Source organism: Nelumbo nucifera, chromosome 3 (genome assembly GCF_055504915.1).
Source record: "Nelumbo nucifera cultivar China Antique chromosome 3, China Antique-T2T, whole genome shotgun sequence".
Classification (NCBI taxonomy): Eukaryota; Viridiplantae; Streptophyta; class Magnoliopsida; order Proteales; family Nelumbonaceae; genus Nelumbo; species Nelumbo nucifera.
The window spans coordinates 33447545-33468788 of record NC_142651.1 but is presented as its reverse complement, the minus strand read 5'-3'; the positions used below and the strand labels follow the sequence as shown (position 1 = coordinate 33468788).

Below are 21244 nucleotides of genomic sequence, written 5' to 3'. Positions count from 1 at the left end.
TGGTTCATAAGCTTTCCTATACTTTAAACAAGAGATTACAATCTCAAAAATCTATTTCGAAAGTCAAAAGAAGGAGCTTCAAACCTGTAATGAAAACTTTCAAGGTTTCTAAGTTAGGCTGTTTGTAAGGCAAGATTACCCAATATAGTTGACAATTTAGAAATGTACCATTAATGCTTTGTCTAAGAGGAGTAGTTGATTAATACAGGGGTGTTCACCAACATAGTTGGTTTTATTTTTGAAAACAAAATCAACTATTGTGTCATCAAAAAATAACCATGTTAGTTGTTTTGTTTTCCAAAAAAATGCATATTGTCGAAGAGCCTTGTAGTGAGCCATTGAGAGAGAGAGAGAGAAAATGCATTGCATTTAATTGGATGAAGAATTTCCATGATAATGGTAATTCAGATTGAGAGAGACAATCTGAATATATTATGAAGAGGCACCATTAGAGATTTCTACTAATTATGGATTTAGATGAAATGGTTATTCACAATTAATTAATTGTTAATCATCGTTAAACTTTAAATTGATGTTTCTTAATCGTATTTGATCAAATAATGATTGTTGCCGCGCGGGTTGGCCAAGGGCAATAAGGTAAATTCACTCTTCAGGTTTTGAATGTTAGCTGAGGACCTTAGGACCTCGGAAGAGGTTGACCATAGCCGAGGACAGCAAACCGAGGTGAAGTATTCCTTTCGAGGACTACAAGTTGAGGCGAAGTCCCTTGTGAGTTGAGATATTGCAAGACAGAGAGTGTCAGAGGCCTCGAGGTGGATACCCGAGACAGAGGCTCCGATGTTCAAGTTAGTACGATGTGTAAAGAAGGGGAGAGTGCAAAAGTGCTCATGGAGAGAGTCATTGGATGCACCAGATCTCCTTGAATTAATGCTAGGTAGACAATGTAGGTGCAGGAAGTAAATGAGTGAGTGATCTTGGGGTTACTCCATTTCCAGCCCCTTTTAAGGGACCTCTTATTTATACTTGAATGCGCGGGGGATAGGTGAAGATGAACGCCCCAGATAAAATCCATACGGGGCTAGGCTATAGGCCCTGGCGGGTATGCCGGACAACTATGTGATTGGCTCTGTATGGAGGCAATAATTGTTGCTAACACTAGCAGGCATTAGTGGGCTAGGCCAAGCTAACCCACATCAATGACCATTATCATAATTTAGGTTCTACAAGTCATGCCACTTTTATAAATTCTATTGTTTTTTCACAATTAGGTTTGTCCAAAAAACCCTTTTGCCTCAAATCGCAAATTTTGATATACTTTTATAAATAAAATTTTGTAAATTAAATTAAAAAATATAAATTAAATATAGAATAATACATATATTAATTACAGAAAATAGTTATACGTTATTTATGAATATACATACCTATACACACGGTTCAACCGCCGGATCGGTTTTTAAAACATTATTATCATCTTGTCAGTTGTCAATGGGCCATCTTGCAACTTGGCGTGTCTGCAACCATGATCGATAGATCAATAAGCCACAGTCCACACTCGCGGTGCACACGCTCGCGCATGGACACACAAATGGAAGAAGGGAAGAGCGAAGAAAAACAGGGCGTTGATTCTCCAACTAATTCACAGCAAACGGGTGAGTTTTCCCGCCTTTTCTTGGAGCTCCTATTCCAATTTTCTGTTTGTGTGTTTTAGCGTTTTGATTTTCGATTAAATCTATTCTGCTTTCTGAAACAATCTGATTTCAACCCTAAAACCCCCATCTTCGACTTGTCAAAATTTTGGGCACTCTTCTCGTTTTCTTCCTGTTTGAGTGAAGAATTCGAATGTGCACGTGATTGCTCGGCCTATGAGCGAAATTTGGGTATCAGTGAATTTTAATTTAGAAAGAGGTAAAAAACTCGATGGATAACTCGGAACTTGGCCTTGTTGACTCGGCTATGAAATGCCTGGATCTGTTAGCATAGGAGATTCGGCCATGAGAGATGACTCAATGGTAGCATTATATGGTTCAAGGATGGGTAGAGGGATGGAGCTGAGAAATATAGTGGTCTAGAGGCAGTAGTGGGCCGGTTCCTGGTTGCAAGGTAGAATTCAAGGAACCTGGCAGTATAGACACACTGTTAGATCCATTTGTCCTACATTGGTAGCATGGGATGCTAATGTGAAGTGTCTCACATCGGTAGTATGGGATGTTGTTGTGGGGTATATATGTGCTTGGATTCCCTCCCTTTAACAGCTAGCTTTTAGGGGTGAGTTTTTGCACATAACACACATTAAGAAAAATCAAACACTTACCAGAGGGTTGTACCAGTCACATGGGTACAACATCAGCAAATCACATGGCTGATACACTTTCCAAATAGGGGGCTAACAGGGGATAGATGTACTGGTGGATAACATATGAGAATTATTTTTAAATCTGAAATTTAAAGTAAAAAGGGTTTAGGTGGTGTATTACCAGCCTAGAAAAGCAAACCTTTTGTACATAACATGAATTCATTTTTCACAATCAGTAATGCTACAATTGACAATAAATGATTTATATGATGAATTGGTGGAGCATTCTAAGACTAATATCGATGACTATTGGGATGATATTATTGGTAAAGTGAAGATAGAAGTTCCAAGTTTTAGAGGATCAATCCACGGGCTTTTTCCAATTGGTCGGCAGAACTAGAGGGATACTTTGATTGGTTCGATATGTCAGATGAGAGACGGGTTAGATTTGCTAAACTTAAACTTGTAGACCATGCAAAAATATGATGGAGTGTGGAGAACATATAACAGATATGGGTAAGGGCCCTATCACCCGTTGGGAAGATATGAAGCATTACTTGGAGGAGAAATATTGCCTAATGACTTCCAAGATGTTCTTCATGATGAGATGATGGAATTGAGGCAAGGCAACTTATTTGTGGCCGAGTACATGCAAAAGTTTGATGAGCGTACTATTAGATGCCAATCTACAGAAAGTGAGAAGCAAAAATTAGCCCGATTTCGGAATGATTTAAGGGCTGATATTCAAAGAGAAATGATGACTGCACGAGTTTATGATGTAGATGATGCTTTTCAGATGGCTCTTAAAATAGAGAAGAGCTTGAAGCAAGTGAATAGTAAGAGGTTTGGCATTCAAGCTGGGGAGGCAGCAGCATGTAAGAGTTTAGATGAGGGTAGAGCCACTAGACCTACATCTCATAATGCTGTTCCAGTAAGGTCTAATGGTTCCAAGTATCAGGGAGCTGATACCAAGGGGAAGAATATCATGATTGATGCTAATAAAAGGGGAACAACAGAAAATACTTGTTTCAAGTGTGGTGGAAAGGACCACTATGCATTTCAGTGCCCTAATAAACAAAAATCTACACATAGGGAGTGAGAAGGAAGGACAAGTGGAAGATGATGAAGGAGGCCTTGGTGAAGAAGAGTACATTGGATCTGAACATGAAGAAGAAGATGACAACAATCTTGTTGGAGTTGTTAGACGCATTTTAGCATCCTCCTAAGAAGAAAAGAAAGAAGATTGGCTCCGTACAATGATTTTCCTAACCTTTGTCAACAACGGAGACAAGCTTTGGATGCTAATAGTTGATGGTGGTAGCAACATGAATGTGGTTTCTGTAGTAACTGTTGAAAGGCTCAATCTAGTTGCACGACCTCATCCTCAACCATACAAGATTGCTTGGTTAAACAAGATGACACTTCAGGTAGAACAAAGAGCTCTTGTTTCTATTTCCTATGGGTCTTATGTTGATGATATTTGGTGTGATGTTGTTCTTATGAATGTCACACATATTCTATTAGGCCGACCGTGGCTTTACGATAAGGATGTATACCATTGTGGGAAAGAGAATACATTTTACTTTCTATTTAATGGAAAGAGAATTGTTATGAAACCTATGTCAATTGATGAGATCAAGAAGCATACTAAGGCCCCTCAAGGCAGCTTCACCCTAGAAACGAGTAGTTGAACAAAAGAAGCAATCTCTCTTGCTGTCCAAAAAGCAATTTGAGGAGGAAAGTGTTGAGTTTTGGGCTGATATCGCTTGTTTTTATTTACATAGCATAGTTAAGGAGTTATTGGGCCCAAGCCTAGTAGTTTGTGTTTAAGTTAAGAGTGTTTATTTAGACTTTACAAGTAGCTGACTTACTAAGGGCATACTTGTCTTTGTATTCAGTTTTATTTGTGAGTATATAAGCTAATGAAAGGGGTGGCCAGACCTCATTTTTTTTGTCTTCTCTCATTCTCTTCAATTTCTCTCATCTTTTCTTCTCTACGTAAACCTTCTCTTCTCTTTCTTTTTTTCTTCCTACACTGATTTTATATCAAAACAGATCTTCTACACTTTTCTACTTTGTATCAGAGGAAGCTTAAGATTGTTTGAGCTGTTCATCATGCAGCCCTAGATCAGCCGACTGCATGATGAGGTAAGGAGCTGATCGAGGACATCAGGTAAGCCCATTTTTTGGATTTTTTTGGTGGATTTGCAATCCCTTGTAACTGGTCTAAGGTTTAGCACCAAAATCAGGAAGAAATGGGGAAAGGGGAAGAGTCCTGATTTAGGACTCTTCAATTTTGACCTAGGAAGTGGTGCTCTGGTTTTTTAGGGTTTCTTGAGGCTTTTTGAAGAGGGCGGTTCAAGTCCCAGCCTTTTTGGCGGCCTCTGGAGTAGGGATGAGCATTCGGTTTATTTGGTTAAAAATCAAACCAAATAAACCAAAAAAAAAAAAAACTGAAATAAAAAATAAAAACTAAACCGAAACCGAATTACAAGAATACCAAAACAATCGAAACCATAATTTTTTGTTCAATTTTTGTTTATTTTGGTTAAAACCGAATTTCATTAACATACATAAAATATTGTATATTATAACGTATAATATATGTGTATATATTAAATATTATAATATATATTATGAAATTGAATTTCATTATAATATACTAGTATATAATAATATATAATATATAATATATATTCCGCCTCCAAGAATGAATCCTAATATCTAGAATGACAAGACGACCTTACCTCGATGGGATCACTTTTGTATTCTTCCTTATGAAGAACTTCATCACTAATACAAGGGAAAGGAATGTTCTCCTCCAGTGTTTCCATTCTCCCCCTTATATATTATATATTATATGTTATATGTTATATGTTATATATTATATATTACATATTATATAATGAATTTTGGCTAATTCGGTTTTTTCAGTTAATCGAATTTTTAATTGAAAACCGAATTTTCCAAAAACTGAATTAACCGAACTGAAAAAAACCAAAACTGAATTTTTTCGGATCAGTTTTTTGGTTTTAACAGAATAATGCTCACCCCTACTTTGGAGGGAGCGGTAACCTCTTCTCTTTCTTCTGCTCCCACAGAGATAAAGGAGATAAATCTCTTCTAGGGTACCAGGAAGGTCTTTGAGTTTTTTTTTTGATAGATAATGATAATTTTATTAATTAAAGAACTAAGTGTACATCATACAATTCCCCACAAAGAGGTGCGAGGTGCAGCCTCCAAACTACATCATAAAGCTTACAATTGAGCCCAAAAGAGCTGATTCCTATGTACTCCTTGTTTATCTAGGAAGTCTGCCAGTCCATTTGCCGATCTTCTTTCCCATTGAACTGTGACTGAAATATTTGATGTTAGTCACTTAAATCTTCTTAAAGCCCCCCTGTATGGCCAGGCTGCCATCTCTGGTTCTTTTAGCCATCCAATAACCAATTTGGAGTTACCTTCAATCATTAAATGCTCCAGTGCCAACTCTTTTGCAATTTCTGCTCCTTGTAACACAGCTTGGAGTTCTGCATTTACTGAATTTCCCCACCCTATAGGACTAGAAAATATAGCTACAATCTGACCCTCACCATTTCTAAAGACTCCCCCTATTCCAGATGGCCCCGGGTTGCCCAAACTACTGCCATCAAAATTTAGTTTAATGAAGCCTGCATCATGAGGCTTCCAATCCACCACCAGCTTGCTTCTGACTGTAGAACTTTTAGCTAGTTGTTCCCAATTCCTCCTTATGTCATAAAAAATGTAGGATGAGAACAGGTCCAAGGATTTTACCCAACTGATGGCCCTACATAAGATACTTTCTAACACACATGTCTGATCCCTCTCCTTGTTATTAAAGATTCTAGCATTTCGTTCCTCCCACACAGTCCACACCAAAGCAGCTCTAACACACCTCCACAAAACTCTTCCTCTTCTCTTTGGCCACCTGAAAGTTGTAGGATCAAAAAGATTGCAAATCTGCTCCGGTTCTGTCCACCTGCACCCAAAAAGATCAAAAAGCTCTTTCCAAAGGCCTACAACAAAAGGACAAGTGATTAGTATATGGTGGTCTTTGAGGTTTCTAAAGGAGATAAATCTCTTTCTTTTCATCTTAAATTGATTTCCTAATTTGTTTTGGGAGTTATGGAGGGTTTTGGAGTTGAAAACAAATTTGCAGGTGAAATGGGACTAGGTGGAGGAGGTGCTGGTGATATCTTCGGGGTTGGGACCATCAATACAGTCAAGTTGGATGGTACAAACTATTTGGAATGGTCACAATCTGCAAAGATGGCCATTGGGGTTTATGAGAAATTGGTGATCTCTTTGGGGCTGGAACCATTACTACAATCAAGTTGGATGGTACAAACTACTTAGAATGGTCACGATCTGCAAAGATGGCCATTAGGTCTTTTCCTCTACAAAGTATCACAAATGTTAATCTTTACATGGTATATGTTGTAATATGCACTTGTAGCTGCAGGGGTAATTTTGTCTTTTTACTTCACTTTACTGCCTGCTTACCCTAGTATAAATAATAATAGTGGGTGCCACCATTCTATTCTTTTGGAACCGAAACAACTTTTATCCTCTCCTCTTCTCTGTTCCTTCCTCTTTCTTCTCTCTACAACTTCTATGCTGGATTATATTGTACAAGCCTTCCTATTCTGGTTGGAGTTCTCAAAAAGACCTCTCGGTCTTATCTGAAACCTAGTTTTCTGTTGTTTTCTTCTTCCCTCCTTGGTTGGGAGGCCTATCTTTTGTGGCCAACTGGTTTTGTAATGTTGTAGAAGGAACTGTTTTGCTGGTACTTACCTTTTAGGAGTGTTCCTAGTATGATATTGATAACTACATTACAGAGTGTGCTAAGGGGATATCTTGAGTCGCAGCTGCTGATTTTGTATTCAGTTGGAGAGCTTTTGGCTGCAGACATTGGTTTTCAGTTCTGGAAGTATTCAAGAAAGGAGGAAATATATTGGGAGGTTACAAAAGGAAAAAAGTGGGTGTTATAGATGTAAGCAGTGATGTTGGGAAAGCTGGTGATTTCCATCACTAAAAAGGAAGAAGATACTGGACATTAATCATTGTAATTATGACACTTTTTACAATAAATAAAGTGAATGTTACCAATAAATGAAAAAAAGTTTACGTGAATGTGAGAGAATGAATCCTATCAATCTCTCTCTCAAATTTATATATTCTCAGCATATGGGTACAGTAACATGGATAACTGTGTTTATGACAAGAATATCCCTATCCACAAGTTTTGTGAGATTTACAACATTAATTGTATTCAAATAGTTGCTTATTGTTCCTTTTTATCAGCCACAATTAATTTTATTAATGGAAAGTTGATTGTGTAATTTTTTTTTCAGTTTCTGATGATGATGTAATAGACTATTCTATCAAGCCAGAATTTTATGATTCAGACCTTGATGAAAAAGACGAACGATGGGTTCATAAAAAAAGAAAAGGCCATACTTCTGATGCTGTGCTTAGCTGTCCAGCTTGTTTCACTACACTGTGCCTAGAGTGCCAAAGGTATTTAATTTTGTTTAATCTTTTAGTATAGTAGTATTATTATTGTTTTTTTATTAGGAATTGTACATTAATTGCTTTTCTTTCATGTAATTGCACCTGTGGAGATCCTTTGCCCTTTTTTGCTTTTTTCATGCCTGCATATCTTAAGATGAACTCTGAAGTTGTACTTTCGTGTTTTATTCATCATGTGCATTTGGAAAATACTTATTTTCTCTCTATTGTTCTCTATTCTATCAGTAATTTATTTTCTCCTTTTTTCTGTCTTTTTTTTGGGGGGGGTGGGGGGTGGGGGAGGGTTGGCAGTGGGGAGAGCAAGTCTGAAGATTCCACCAAGGAAACTTTCATTGGAAATCCAGAACTCTATTCTCTACCATGTTGTGCAAATCATACAACTTAACTCTTAAAAACCTTAACCGAACTCTATGGGGTTAACTAACTCCAATCATTGTCTTTTTCAATGTTCTCCTAGTAGAACCATCTACTTACAACAGATTGCTTCTTCTTACTGATGCAGTAGGTCGTCTTCTATGTACATGCTCAAATTATCTTAGTTTAATTTCCCTCATTTTATCACCTATTATGACTTCTCCTAGATTCCTGTCAATGCATTTATTTCTGTTCCCATTGCTCTTTTCTACTTTTATAGTCATAATTGATTAAAATTGAATGGTGGATAGGGGTGTCCAGTTGGTTCTATTGACAGAAGATGAGAACATCAATGAAGCTTCACAAGCAACTTTTTCCTGTCCATTCCTTTCCACCACTAGTTACTCCTTTAGTGGGTTTCATTGATTCTTCCATGAATTTCAGTAGTATGTGACTATTTATATTATTCAAATTTTAGATCTTATTGATTTCTTTTATCTATATTTATGCTACTAGAGGCAGAAAATTGAAGCAAAGTTTGTATCCAGAAGCTTGAACCGGGACCTAGACATTTCTGTTATATCTTATGGCTTGTTCAGTATGGAATGGAATTGTACAAACTCTTTGGTTATTCACTATCTTATATGTCTCGTTTATTCTTGAGGGGGCATATTTGTAATTGTACTTATCTGCATGCACATACCTTTCTTCTAGTCCCTTTTCTTTCACAAATCAAAACTTCTGTTGAGAGATTCGAAGTAGAAGTGGGTGGACCCTTGAGTGCACAGTTATTAGTTAATGTTTTTGTTTCTGTTTTATGTTATTGGTGGACAGGGGTGTTTCTGTAATATTTGTAATATTCTGTATTATTTGGAGAGTCATAAGTAGCAACTAAAGGGTCTTACTCCCACATTAGTTCTTTTTCTCTACAATCTGATTTCTTTCTCTCTTCTTTTTTTTTTCCTTTTTTTTATATCTTCTCTTATATTTCTTCTGTTTAGCAACTATATTCTGAGCTGTTTTTCATTTATTTACTTATTTTTCTGATATCACACATGACAAATCGGTATTCGAGCAATGACCTCTCTCCCTTATCTGCACACAAGACCCATACATAACAAGGATTATTAATGTATATGGGAAATTGAAGGAATGGTCAAGTAGAGATCATAATGACTGGTTTTTGGTGGATTTTTGGAGGTTGATTTGATTGGATGCCTAGAAGGTGATTCTAGAGAACTTTGACCGAAAATCATGAAAAATCAAAGATAGGAGAAGCTTCTGGATTGAGTACACTGGAACCCATTTGAATTTGGCACTTGAGATTCTTTTGATCAATTTCATCCCTATTTTGAGATTGTCGCTTGTTTTAGGAGATTCTGGGGTGTCTGGAGAGAGCATCCACTATTTCTCTCCCATTGTTCTTGTTGTTAGGTTGGTTTACCCCAAGAATCCTTGGTTTTACTTGACTATATGTTAGGGGTATTTATTGCTATTGATTCATTGATTATTCAAAGGTATAATTGGAGTTTGTTTGAATTCAGTGGATCCTTTTGAGACTGATTCCAAGGCAGTCATGGATTAGAATCTTGATACAAGTATTATTGGGCTGACTGCAAATTCTTTAGGCTCAGTTTGGAAGGAGTACAAATACAAATATGTAGAGTGCAAAACCTTGTATTTTGTATTATTTGGTATGCATTTGTACTGTACATATTTGTATTTGTACTCTTTCCAAACTGAGGCTTAGTGATTATTGTAAAGTTGGATGGTGTCAATTATCTCAAGTGTGATCAGTCTGTAAGAATCTATATTGATGGGTGTGGGAAGCTTGGATGCATTACTGGAAATGTAGTGGAGCCAACTTCTATAAATCCACTTCATACTACATGGGTATAGGAGAATTATGTGGTAATGCTGTTTGTGGCTGTAAATTCGATGTAGCTCCACATATAAGGGAATCTAGGATATTATTGTAGAAACCTTTTTTTTTTACGCATTGAATGTGTCTATCTGGCAAGAAATTAGTCATATTTGGAGATTGTAGAATGGGACAACTCAATGAATGAAGTGACTTGCAAGAAATTGGTGGAATGCATTATGGTGTTTAAGTTTCTAGTTTTGTTGAATCAAGAGTATGATATCACCAGACAGCACATTGTGAGTGGATGATGTTACCCTATGTAGGCCTACTCAATAGTGCACAATGAGGAGAGTAGGAGATGGTGATTCTGTAGGCACCATATTCTGATTCTTCAGCCCATATTTCCATGAAGCTGAGGTCTTCAGTTTTACCAGTTGGTTGTGGTTTTGAGGTAAAGAAGGTGGTTTGTGATTTTTGAAAAAGGCCAAAGCATACCATAGAGATGTTTTGGATGCTGCACCACGATTTGAAGTCCTCATCTATCTCAACCACTACACCTATGCAACCTAGAAAGCATGGTTGGAGTTCCTTAAAGCACCGCTCTTCTACCTCTGTTTTTGCCCATTTGGGTACACATGCCGTTGCAAATTATGCATTTAGGTAATAACTCTCCTTAGGTTATAGACTCTAGATCTACTAATCACATGCCCAGTGTCTCTTCAATGTTCCATTCTTAACAGCTTAGTTATTGGAAACACAAGGTTTCTATTGTTTTCTTATTTTTTTTTATTGATACACAAAGTTTCTTTTGTTGATGGCTCTTTGGCCCTATCTATGGGAAAGGGAACATCAATATGTCTAATAGCTTAACTCTCCCATTTGTCTTGCATGTTTGTAAACTGAGCACAAATTTGTTTTATCCAAGTAGTCTTATTAAAAGCCTAAAATTTTCAGAAAATTTTCCTTGATCATTGTGTTTTTGAGGATTTGAAGTCTAGGAGAATAATTAGGAGTATGAGACAAATGGGATCTACCTTCTTTATGCTCAACCTAGGAGAGATTCACTTGAAGAGGAGCATGTTTGAAATTGTAGTGTCTGAGTTTGCAGATTGAATAATGATGTTGCATACATGTTTTGCTCATTTGTCATTTTCTTCCTTGAGTTTGCTATTTCTTAAGTTCTTTAAGGTTGTTAATATGTCTGATTTGAATTGTGAAAATTGCCAACTAGCAAAATATTGTAGAAGCTCATTTCATTCTAGTAATAAAAAAAGATCACATCTTCCTTTTGAAACTATGCATAGTGATGCGTGTGGTCCCTATCATATTATTGTGATGGGTGGCTACCATGATTTCCTATTATTTGTTGATGATTGCTCTAAATTCTCATGGGTATTGTTTACAGGACAAGGTGCCCTAGTTGACTAGATAGTTTTGTCAGATGCTCTTATCTAGTTTGATAACATATTAAAATCTTCTGTTATTACAATGTTTGAGAATGTTTTGAGGAAAAATTGGCTGCTTATTTGTTAGAGCATAGGGTCATCTATCAAAACTAATGTGCTTATCCTTAGCAAAATGGGGTGGTTAAGAAAAATAATGGAAATATCTCTGGAAGTCAAAAGGAGTGTTATGTTTAGTCACTACATACCCATATGGTTTTGGGGGGATGCTATTCACACAACTATCTATTTGATAAATATGATGCTATTGTCTGTATTTTGGTACAAATATCCTTTTGAACCTCCTATTTTCAAGGGCAATGTTATTCCCTATTGCAGTTAGAGTGTGATGCACACATCTTAAACCCTAAAAGATCAAAGTTTGACCCAAGAGTTATTAAGTGTATATTCTTTGTCTATGCACAAAATCAAAAGGGGTACTTTTGCTTTGACCTGAATCTAGGATTTTTTTTCTATGGATGTCACTTTTCTTGAGACGATACTCTATTTTTTCCAGCATTTTGGTGAGGGGGAGAGTGACAATGTCTTTCTCGTGCTTCGTTACTATTGATGTTCTAGTGTTCATGCTAGCAGGTCTCCATTACCTTCTCCATCTGTAACCTTCTTGATTTTTTAGAATATTGACATCACTAATTAGTGGTATTTATGTAACTTTTCACTTATTAGTATTATAATACAATGAGATGGCCAGCTAGACCTAAGAAAGTCATTTCTTCAAACATCCATTTTCCATCTCATTCTTTTCCCTATTCTTCTGCCTCTTTCTATCTCCATTCATTTGGTTCCTAATTACAAAATTTTATTGGGCTCTGATTGATCTGCTGGTGAAATTTTTTTGAAGAAGCCTTGCTCACCGCACTGGCTGTATAGATGACATTAGCAGACATATGATTGACATTCAATACCAAAAAAGCCTAGATTTTGTTAAGGATGAGTTTAAGGTAATTTTAGTACACCAATCTGCAATACAATGGTTATTTTGCATATTGGACCATGGCTAAATATACATTTATGAAGTGGGAGCCATAGGCAAACATCACAAAATCTGTTTTAACTTTGTTAGGCTGGTTTTGATGCAATTTCCAGCATTTCTACCATGAGAAAAATAAATGTCATTAAAATCACTCTCTATGATATATATCTTTATTCAAAGGATTCACAATGAACCCAATAAGTTCCTCCGGCTCAGTTTGGAAGGAGTACAAATACAAATATTTAGAGTGCATAACCTTGTATTTTGTATTATTTTGTATGTATTTGTACTCTTTCCAAACTGAGCCTCCATGACATGAATACTCTTTTTCACATTGTAAATACTGCCATTGGCACTATAAGATGGTGCATAAATCCATTACCTTATCCCTAGAAGCCAAGTGTTATTTGCCCACTTGCAATACACATCTTGGTTCTTGCTTTATTAAAACTATACGGTGGTTCTTTAACGATTTTTTCCTTGGCAATGTCAAGGCCTCCTAACATTCCAGCTTGCAATCCTCATCTGCTACTCCCATCCCCCAATCCCCAATATGGGTATGTATGCATAGTCACACTAACGTGTCTATGCATCTAAATTTTCATACCCAAATTTGAAATCTGAAGGATTTTCAATTTTCAAGTCTTTTTTCACTGATCTTGGTTCCTTTTACTCCTTTTGGTCATTGAGGTGTTGGTTTCTTGCTTATTATGTGGTCTCTGATTTTTACCTCCCTTAATGATCCCTAGACCCAATTACAAACGATTACTTCAACTGAATTTACTTTATGTTAGTCTCCAACTCATGGACATGAGGTATTGGAATGTGAACACTTATAAATTATGGCATGATATTTAAAATAACTTGTCATCCACATGGTGCCATTTAATAACAGTTTTATCATAATCGGACCACACCAGATGGTTGGACCATTTGAATATGGATCTAGCAACCAAAACAGCATTTTGGTTCCCTAGTGCTTAGAAATGTTGATTTGGTTAAACATACTCCCAAGTTGTAGCTCTCAAATACATAATAAAATGTGGTTAACAAATCACTTAGAAGCAAGCTAAAACTCTATTTTGGGCGTTACCTATGCAATACATTGTTCTGCCTTCGGAATACATTGTATTTACGAGAAACAAAGTATCCAGGAATCATAATACCCTATTTCGTACTGTTCAACTTGAATATGTCTTTATTTGTTCTAAAGCAACTTAAACCTTAACAGAATATGAAATAATAGTAACAAGGAACAACAAACAACCACAAACCATAAAAGAACAAATAAGAAGAAAGCATACATTGATTTTTAACATGGAAAACCTCTTCAATGTGAAGAGGAAAAAGCCACAAGGCATTAACCCAAAAATCTCCACTATAGCAACAATAATGGGAATACAAAGCTCCTCTCTAGCAGCAGCTAGAGGATATCAAACATCAAGAGAAACCCTCTTGGATTACAATCCAAAATCCTCACAAAAAATGGTGGTTTACAATCAACAAAGAAATAAAGTCTTCTCACCTCAATAGATGAACAAGAACTCTTGGGAATTAATCTTTGGAGATGATAAGCAACAAAACCTTGCTATGGATGCACCTTTGCAACAGCTTTCCTTCTCAAACAAAGAGAGAAAACCTCTGAGAAAACAACAAAGAACCAACTTATGAGTGTGTGGGCCCCATATTATGAGGAGGGAAAACAACAATTTCCTCATCCCAACTTATGAGAAGTGCTTCTATCAAACCTGCCTTCTTTCTACAAAGAACCAAGTTTCTTACTAGTCAAAGCTTTTGTCATCATATTTGACTCGTCCCCATTGGTATAGATTTTCTCAAGTTGTAATAACTTCATCTCCAAAGCATCATGAATCTAATATACCAAACATCTATGTGTTTGGATCTTGAATAAAAGTTGATGGATGACATTTTAGTAAAGACATACTTTTTTTTGATAAGCTTTAGTAAAGACATACTTCTCTTACTTTAACCCAAGCTCTTGCATGAACCTCTTCACCCATAGCAAATCTTTACCAGCTTTGTAATAGAAAAAATCCACAGGGTTCTTTGGTAGCTCTAAGGGATTGAGGCAGGGGGATTCCCTGTCTCCTTTGCTGTTCATCTGTGTTATGGAAATCCTCACACTTTTTAGTAAGAAGGCTGCAGATTCGGGCTTATGGAATGGATTTGCTATCTCCCCAGGAAAGGAGAAAGTTAATATCCTTCAGTTTGTAGATGATACTCTTTGTTTTGTGGATGCCTCTCTGCATCAGTTGGACACAGTGCTTGGAATTCTGAGCTGGTTGAAGTGGTATCGGGTCTCAAAGTCAACCTTAGTAAAAGTAAGATCATCCTAGTGGGCCAAGTATCAAATTTGGATGATTCTGCACAAGTAATGGCTTGTCATATTGAGTTCCTCCCAGTAAAGTATTTGGGGCTGCCTCTTGGGGCCAAATTTTCTTCGTCCTCAATTTGGTGCCTAATCATTGAGAGAATGGAGAAGAAGCTGGCCTCTTGGAAGGCAAAATATTTATCTTTTGGTGGTAGGGTTACATTGATTAAGAGTACCCTTTCCAACCTCCCAACATATTTTCTTTCTCTTTCCAATCCCAAATAAAATAGCAAAGTGGTTGGAACAGCTCCAAAGGAACTTCTTATGGAGGGGTTGGGAAGATGAGAAGAAAATTCACATTGTCAATTGGGAGCAAGTGTACTTTCCTAAGGATGTGGGTGGTATGGGAATCAGGAAATTGAAAGAATTTAATTCTGCTCTTCTCAGTAAATGGATATGGAGATTTTCTTCTGAGAGGAAAACATGGTGGAGGTGTCTTATTGCGGCAAAGTATGGAGTGGTTTGGGGTGATTGGAGAACTCTAGATCCTTCCATTTGGGGGTAGCTCTCTTTGGGCAGGTATCTCTAAGTACAACACTCTTTTTATGAATGAGATCAGTTTTAAAGTCGGTAAAGGGGATAGGATAAAGTTTTGGAAGGTTCCCTGGTGTGTGAAGGGTCCCTTGGCTGAAGCCTTTCCTCGTCTGTTCCAAATTTCAGTGAATCAAGATTCTTCAGTTGCTGATAACATTTGCATCTCTGGGGATTCTTTCACTTGGACTCCTCTATGCAGGAGGAACTTGTTGGATTGGGAAGTAGATGAGTATGTGGATCTGTTGGGGCTGATTCAAAATCAGAGAATTGATTTGTGTGTGGAAGATGAATGGTCTTGGAAGTGGAATGCAGATGGTAGCTTCTCAGTTAAATCCCTTTTTCTTAAGATGTGCAGTTCAGGTCAATTTATTAACTCGGATATCCTCTTTCAAACTCTAATTTGAACTAGGAAATTGACCCAACACAGCTCCTAATTGCTTTAGAACTAAGACAAAACCTTAACTAACCCATTTTGACACTTAAATAATGACTCTGAATCCTAAATAACTTTATTATTACTTTCCTAATCCCACTAAAACTACTTTAATTTAAAAACATTAGAATTACCAAAAGTAGTTATTAAAATAGTAATTACAAGATTACTATTTTAATCTTGTAATTTCAATTTTAAAATAGTAATTACAAGAAACAGCTCGTGCCTCTTTATGGGTTTCCTGTATTGCCTCAATTTTCTGGATTAATAAAATTATCTTCAATCATAAAAAAAAGTAATTACAAGAATTACTATAAATAGTAAGTGCAAGAGTTACCATAACTAGTAAATTTGAAATAGCCATATAAATATAAAAGTAGAACCCTATTCTTAAGATACCCACAACTATAAAATAAAAGCTGAAAATGTATTGATATCCTATAACCCAAAAATTCTGAACTTAATATAGAAATTGGAAAATTAGTTTGTTTCCCGATAAATTCTTTTGCATTTGCATCACCATGTAATAATGTTGTTTTTTACATCAAGTTGCTTTTATCCCTAAATCCATACTCGTAGCTAAAGCAAGAATCACTTGGATGGAAGACATCTTCATCAAAGAAAACCTCTTCAAAATAAATTCCCTTAATTTGAATGAAGCCCTAATAAAAAATAGTAAAAATATTTTAGATTATAGCAGAAGAGGAAGATAAGAAGAAGAAGATAGCAAGAAGAAGGGAGAATGGAGAGTTTGATAATCTCCTCTTTCTCCTCTCTAATCATTTATTAATCTTACTAAGATTACATAAATTACAAGTCTGCCCATAAGTGGGCGTCCACCTCATCAACATACTTAGAAAACATAAAGAGAACTAAAGGCCCATAAAGAAAAGGCCCATTAAGAACAAATAACAAGAAGAACTAATCAATAAGATAGAAATGGGCTAAGGCCCATTCAGCCCAGCCTCTCTACACTCCCCCTCAAGCTGAGCATAGATATCACTCATGCCCAACTTGCTTATATAGTGAACCGGCTTTCCTTTAGGAACACCTTTTGTCAAAACATTAGCCAACTGTTCTTCAGAAGCAATAAATGGCAGGCAGACTTCTCTTGAAGCAAACTCTCTCCCGTATAAAGTGCCTATCAACTTCTATGTATTTAGTTCTGTCATGCTGAACAAGATTATGTGCAATGTTGATAGCAGCTTGGTTGTCACAATATAATATCATTGGCTTCTCACAGTCTATACCCAATTCTTCTAAAAGTGATCTCAACCACAAAAGTTCTTGAACTCCATGTGCCATTGCCCTGTACTCTGCTTCAGCCGAGGATCTTGCCACTATAGATTTCTTTTTACTCCTCCATGATACAATGTTCCCTGCCACCGTAGCATAGTAACCTGAAGTGGACCTCCTATCCTCAATACATCCAGCCCAGTTAGCATCAGTGTATGCTTCCAGCTTCATGTGTCCATGCTTAGCATACAAGATACCTTTCCCTGAAGTCCCTTTTAGATAACACAGAACCCTCTCAGCAACTGCAAAATGTGTATCTCTGGGTGAATCCTTGAATTGACTAATTACACTAATTGCATAAGAAATATCTGGTCGAGTCATGCAAAGATATTATAACTTCCCAACTAGTCTCTGGAACACTACCCTATCAGTCAACAGTTCACCACCATCAGTAGCTGACAGCTTATGATTTAGGTCTATAGGAGTGGAAACTGGTCAAGCACTCAGTTTTCCAGTCTCTACAAGAAGATCAAGAACATACTTACGTTGAGAAATGAAGAGACCGTCCTTAGACCTGACGACTTCAATTCCCAAGAAATATCTGAGTTCACCCAAGTCTTTAATCTCAAATTCAATGTTAAGAAATCTTTTGAGATGAGTAAATTCCTGAGTATCATTACCAGTAACCACAATATCATTAACATAGACAATTAGAAAGGTCATTAAGGAATCTCTCCTCTTAACAAACGGGGTATGATCAGACTGAGTCTGTGTCTACCCAAAAGTAATAAGGGCAGCCTGAAATCAGTTAAACCAGACTCTAGGAGATTACTTAAGGCCATAAAGGGACTTCTTCAGTTTATAGACTTTCCCTTGCATCTCCTTCCCATACACCTCTGGAGGTAAAGACATATAGACCTCTTCATGTAGGTCCTCATTCAAGAAAGCATTTTTAACGTTGAACTGGTGAAGTGGCCAATCGAAAATAGCAGCTAAAGATAGCAAAACTTGAATTGAAGTCATTTTGGCCACTGGGGCAAAAGTTTCTAGGTAATCAATACCATACATATGAGCGTATCCTTTAGCAATCAAACGGGCCTTAAATCTTTCAATAGTACCATCTGAATGATACTTGATAGTGAACACCCACTTATAGCCAGCCGGTTCCTTTCCTCCCAGGTATTGTTCTTATCAAAGCCATCTAATTCAGTCATCATAGCATCCCTCCATTCTGGTTTGGATAAGGCTTCTGGGAGTTACATGTGTGGAAACAGAGGCAAGAAAGGAATAGTAGGAAGAGGAAAAAAGGCTGTAGGACAGGTGTTTGGAAATGCAATGAGCTGTACATTTCCGTTTGCCTTTGCAAAGAGCAATAGGAAGATCAAGGTCAGGGAAGGTATCAGAAGTGGTAGAAGGGGGTTGACCTGTTACCTTAGTAGTGATGGGAGGTGCAAGAGGCTCATTTGAAGGTGTGGAAACTACTTGCACATCCCTGAGTCATTGTCTTTGGTACCACCTTTGAACAATAGGATGGGAAGAAAATGTGGGAGGATGAGCAGGAGGAGGTAGGAACATGAGAAGAAGACCCAATAAAAGACTCGTCGAGAGGAGACTCAATAGAAGACTCAATGGGGATTGAAAGAGGGACAGATTGTGACATCACAAACAACTCTGAATGCTCCCCCTTAGGAGAAGTACCAAAGAAAGGAGCAAACTTCGCAAATGTGACATCTTTAGAAACAAAGCGAGTGCCACAAACTAGATCAAAACAACAATACCCCTTTTGTATAGAGGCATATCCCAACAAGACACACTTATGTGCTTTAAGCTTAAACTTATGTCTCTGATGACTGTGAACATGAACATAACAAATGCACCCAAACACTCGGAGAGGAAGAGAGAAGAGATCCTCATTTGGAAATAGGAGGCTAAAGGGGGTTTTAAAACCCAGAACTTGGGAAGGCATCTGGTTTATCAAGTATGTAGCTGTAAGGTCAGCATCCCCTCAAAACTTAACAATAACATGAGAAGCAAAAAGGAGGTTCCTTACAACCTCAACCACATGTCGATTCTTCCTTTCCGTTACTCCATTTTGTTGTGGAGTGTAGGAACAAGAACTTTGATGAATAACTCCAAAGGTATCAAAGTAGGAGGAAAGGCTCTTCTCAAAATATTCCTTTGCATTATTAGATCATAATATTTTGATTCGAGTATTAAATTGGGTAAGAATAAGTTCATGAATTTTTTGTACAATATTTGGCACTTCATCTTGGGATCTCATAAGGTAAATCCAGGTGTAACGAGAGAAATCATCAATGAAAAGGGTGAAATACTTGTAACCCCCCATAGAAAATAAATGATATAGCCCCCACACATCAAAGTGCACAATATGGAAAGGAGAAATTGATCTTTTATTACTCACTCAAAAAGATTGTTTACAATGTTTTGCAAGTTCACATGACTCACAATGAAGACTCGATAAGGATATTCCCTTAAAATATTTTTGAAAACAAATGACTCAAAGTTGAAAAAGACAAATGACCAAATCTCAAATGACATAACATGACTCTATCAACTGACTCTGATGAGATAGACTCCGAAGCTACTCCACTAGGTGGTCCATGACTTCGATCAAAGATATTCAACAAATATATTCCATTTGCCTCATGGCCACTCCCAATCGTCCTCTGAGTTTTCAGGTCCTGAAAAACACAATGAGTAGGAAAGAAGGTTACGTTGCAATTCATTGATTTAGTTAAGCTACTAACAGATAAAAGGCTAGTGTTAAGCTTGGAAATATGAAGGACAGAGGACAAAACAAGGGAGTCAGAGGCTTTAATATTCCCTTTGCTAGAGATGGGAGCAAGAGACCCATCAGCAAGGGAAATCTTCTCTCTACCAGAGAGGAGCTGGTATGAACAAAAAATGTTAGATATGCTGGCCATATGGTCTGATGCACCAGAATCTATAATCTAAGGAATTCTACGATTACTTGAGATTGTAGCATGATTTGTAGAAGCACGAATACCTAAATGGGCAAATGTGGATGAAGAGGTGTTGCCTGAGGAGGAAGCTGCAATAATTGTCTCCAAGTGATTAATTAACCTCCATATCTCTCAAATTCTGCCTTCACTGCTGCAAGTTGCTCCAACAAAATTTTCTGCACTTTCTCTATTTTCACCTTCAGATGTTGTAGCAACATTTGCATTCTTGGGCTTCCAGACTGACCACCTTTCTTAAAGTTGTTGTTGTTGTTTCGAAACCTATTTGGAAGAAGATCTGGATGAAGTTTCTAATAAGTATCCTTAGTATGTTTCGGTTTCTTGCAGTATTCACGTATCACCTCTATCTTCTCAGTTGACCCCTTTGGTTTTATTCCAACATGTGCAAAATGTTTTGGAGGTGGTGGATCCTATAATTGTACTTGTCGCCTGCTCTCTTCACTGCTCACCATAGAAGATGCCTGAGCAAGTATTACTTCATCCTTGGCCAAAATGTTCTGTCTCGTAATATCAAATTTAGGGTTGAGTCCTATAAGAAACTCAAAGACCTTGTTTCTTTCCACAAATTTCTTGAATGTCTCTGCATCCTTGGTGCTTTCCTATACAACTGCTTCCATAACATCAATCTCCTACCATAGTGACTTCAACATTGAGTAGTAGACAACTACACTCTTCTCCCATTGTTTCAGATTTTTCACATCATTGTTCAGTTTTTAGGCCCTTGCAACATTCAATTTATTAGAATATGTTTCTGTAACACTATCCCAAATCTCCTTGGTTGAAGTCATCCAAAGATAATGTTGACTTATGTGGGGCTGTATAGAATTTACCAACCATTCAATAACTGTGTAGTTATCCTGCATCCATTTCTCATATGTAGGATCAGTCTCTTCCGGTTTCTCCTTACTTTCCGTGAGAAACCCTAGTTTACCTCTATTACAGACATGAATTTTTATAGATTGTGCCCAAGCTAAATAATTTGTTCCATCAAGTTTGATTGTAGTCACTCCTATCAAAACGGAATCTACAGGACCAACCCCTGGCACTGGGATTTGCTTCTTCTCACTTCCAGATTGCTCCATTGATCAAACGAAAATGAAAAAACAAGATTTTCAAGCTTTATAGACCCAACTAAGGTTAGTCCAACACTTAAAAATCCCAAAACTAGGGTTTCAATGTACTT

The 21244-nt window shown here is 37.1% G+C and overlaps 1 protein-coding gene across 1 annotated transcript in view; it reads left to right on the top strand.

Moving 5' to 3' along the window:
- The first annotated feature begins 1454 nt into the window (after positions 1 to 1454).
- Positions 1455 to 21244, top strand: part of LOC104592134 (E2F-associated phosphoprotein) — a 41316-nt gene continuing 21526 nt past the window's right edge. The window contains exons 1-2 of the mRNA XM_010251344.3: positions 1455 to 1613; positions 7633 to 7798. Of these exons, the coding sequence (XP_010249646.1) occupies positions 1484 to 1613; positions 7633 to 7798 (296 nt within the window). The 5' untranslated portion in view covers positions 1455 to 1483. The remainder of the gene's footprint in view (positions 1614 to 7632; positions 7799 to 21244) is intronic.